General features: G+C 46.3%; 1 protein-coding gene across 1 annotated transcript; it reads left to right on the forward strand.

Annotated features, from left to right (window-relative positions):
- Positions 1-426: 426 nt before the first annotated feature.
- On the forward strand, positions 427-1,179 carry LOC111374373. The gene has a single exon (XM_022997039.1). The coding sequence runs from the start codon at positions 427-429 to the stop codon at positions 1,177-1,179; it is 753 nt and encodes a 250-aa protein (XP_022852807.1).
- Positions 1,180-3,317: the final 2,138 nt, after the last annotated feature.

Below are 3,317 nucleotides of genomic sequence, written 5' to 3' on the forward strand. Positions count from 1 at the left end.
CTCCTGCTCAGGCTATCAGTCCACCTATCACTCCATTTTATGATCCTATGTTGGATGAGATGTTGAAGAGGCCACAGACATAGTCAGCAGAGCTTCTTACATTCCAGGCCTGACACCGGGTAGGGCTCAGGCACCTATTTCCACTTCTTCTCCTCCTGTTTGTCATCAGAATGTTGAGGCATCTATTCCATCTTTGCAGTCAGCGCATTCAGATACAGAGGGCTCACCTCAGATTGAGGTTCACCAGCAGGGACCTTTTCGAATATCTTCTTCTGATGACTTGGTGGGTTTGGATGAGAGGACAGAGGAAGATGGATTTATCCCAGTTGTTCGAAAGAGACACCCACGGGCTACTGATACTCCACATCCGAGCAGAAGGATCACTCGGAGTCAGTCACACGATACCTCCCCACATTCTCCTTCCCTATGAATGCCATCATTTGGAATGTGAGAGGTGTAGCTAGTGTAGCTACTCGTCGGCACCTGAAGAAACTTATACAGCTTCATCAGGTTTATCTTCTAGTTATATTGGAGCCTTTTGTTCTGCGACAGAATTTTACATATACACGACGCTATTTGCGCTTCGACATGGGAGCTCAGAATGAATCGAATAAGATCTGGTTTTTCTGGAATTCGGGGACTAATGTTACTGTTATTATTGATCATCCCCAGTTTCTTCACGTTAGAGTTGAGGATCCCAGACTAGCGCGTGCTATCTATTTGACTCCAGTCTATGCGTCATGCGATGCTACTATCAGGAGAGATTTGTGGGTGGGTCTTCACCACATCTCCCTCGATATGGATGATCCTTGGCTAGTTGGGGGAGACTTTAATGTTATTACACAAGATGGAGAGCGCACTGGTCATAATACCCATAATCGTGGCACTACTGCTTTCTCTGATATGATGTTAGACTGTGGTTTAGAGGATGCGGGTTTCATTGGAAACCGATATACTTGGACCAATGGTCGGGTCAGAAAGAGATTGGATAGGGTACTTATTAATTCTACAGCTGCAGCTTTTTGTCGACAGCTTACAGTGAGACACTTGAATCAGACTTCATCCGATCACTCTCCTTTACTGCTTCAGTGGGTTTCTGATGATGATTTGGGGCCTAGACCGTTCAGATTCCTCAATGTTTGGACCAAGCACCATGATTTTTTAGCCTTTGCCTCCTAGAAGTGGTCGCTCCCTACTCATCTCACAGGGATGACCGCTCTTTGGGAGAAGTTCTTCAGGCTGAAACAGGGTCTGCGTTGGTGGAACCGACATGTATTTGGAGATATTTTCCAGCGGGTGCGCGATACTGAGGTCGGGGTTGATGAGGTTGAGATAATATATGATAGAGATCCTACATCGGAGCACCGTAACTTACTACATCAGGCCCAGGCAGTTTTGAACCGGACCTTGTCTATTGAGGAGGGCTTTTGGAAGCAAAAGGCCGGTTCAAGTTGGGCATGTGAAGGTGATCACAATACTCGATATTTTCATGCGATGGTTCAGGGGCCTAGGATCAAATCGCGTATCAGGTCTATCAGGACACAGGCAGGGGAAGTGTTATCTACTCCTACTGATATTCAGACTTCGGTTGTTGTTTTCTACCAGGATCTCTTATCTGCTCTTCCACAACCCTTGGACCACATCCGTTCTGATGTCATTTCGAGGCTATTGATGGTGGACGATAATTTGGCACTAAACCACCCCCTTTGATTCATGACGTACGGGAGGCAGTTTTCAGTATTGATGCTAACAGTGTCGCTGGTCCGGATGGCTTCTCATCCCTATTCTTCCAGCATTGCTGGGATATCATTCAGGAGGATGTTTACAGGGCGATTTTGGATTTCTTTGATGGTGGTCATCTTCCACGGGGTTTTGCTGCTACTTCTATTGTCTTGATACCTAAGAAGGATGGTGCTTGCAGATGGACTGAATTCAGACCAATCAGTTTATGCACAGTGTTCAATAAGATTATTACTAAGCTTTTGAACACTCGGTTGAGTACACTGCTACCGTGCATTATTTCCTCTCCACAGAGTGGTTTCATCCCAGGCCGTCTGATTGGAGATAATGTTTTATTGGCTCAAGAGCTTCTCTACACTTTGGATGATAGAGTGCGAGGGGAAAACACTATGCTGAAGTTAGACATGGCTAAAGCATATGATCGCATGGACTGGGGCTTCATTTATTCTGTATTGGAGGCATTTGGATTTGATCAGATCTGGATCGACAGAATTAGGCGGTGCATTTCAGAGTGTCATTTCTCAGTACTCCTAAATGGCCGCCCATGTGGTTTCTTTCCCTCCTCACGAGGACTGAGACAGGGTGATCCTATCTCCCCATCCTTGTTCATCATTGCAGCAGACTACTTCTCACGCTTGCTCACTCAGAGGTTTCAGCAGTATCCCAGTATGTGTTATCAACATGGAGGTAGTGCTCTTGTCTCACATCTCTCATTTCCTGACGATATGATCATCTTTCCCAATGGTCAGAAACAGTCTATCAGGAGGGTCTTAGACTGCTTGGAGCACTATGAAGGAGTTTCTGGCCAATTGGTGAATAGAGACAAGAGCGGTATTATACTATCCAGACGGGCATCGACTAGTCAGATCAGACGACTAGAGATTTTGACTGGCTTCAGACATCAGCAGCAGCCTTTCACTTATTTGGGTGTCCCCTTATTCAAGGGGACTAAGAGGAGCTTCCTTTAAGATGACCTTATCCAGAAGATAAGGGATAGGATATCAGGTTGGGCCTCACGATTACTATCGCCTGGGGGTCGTATTACATTACTGAGGTCAGTACTTTCTTTCATACCTTTACATCTTCTTCAGATTATGCAGCCGCCCAAGGCAGTGCTGAAGAAACTTGAGAGCATCTTTGCCGGATTTCTATGGGATTCTAAGGATCAAGCACGACATCTACATTGGAGGAGTTGGAAGGCGATTTGCCTTCCTACTGATGAGGCAGGCCTCGACTTTAGGAGATTACAGGATGTGGTGGACACCTTCTCCATGAAGCTCTGGTGGTTGTTCCGATCTCATAGGTCACTTTGGGCTTAGTTTTTACTGGGCAAGTATTGTAAGGGGATGCATCCTTTACTTGCAGCAGTCCCCAGTTCAGCTTCCCCTACCTGGAAGAGGCTGAAATTAGTAGGGCCACGAACGGATCCACACATTACTTGGCACCTTGGAACCGGTCAGAATTTCTTCTGGCATGATTGTTGGATGGACGAGCCCACGTTGGCATCCCTATTCCCCCACAGACAGCACACATCTGCGAGGGTACAAGATTTTTTTGACGACACTGGGTGGGATTTT

This window comes from Olea europaea, unplaced genomic scaffold (genome assembly GCF_002742605.1).
Source record: "Olea europaea var. sylvestris unplaced genomic scaffold, O_europaea_v1 scaffold12420, whole genome shotgun sequence".
NCBI classification, from domain to species: domain Eukaryota; kingdom Viridiplantae; phylum Streptophyta; class Magnoliopsida; order Lamiales; family Oleaceae; genus Olea; species Olea europaea.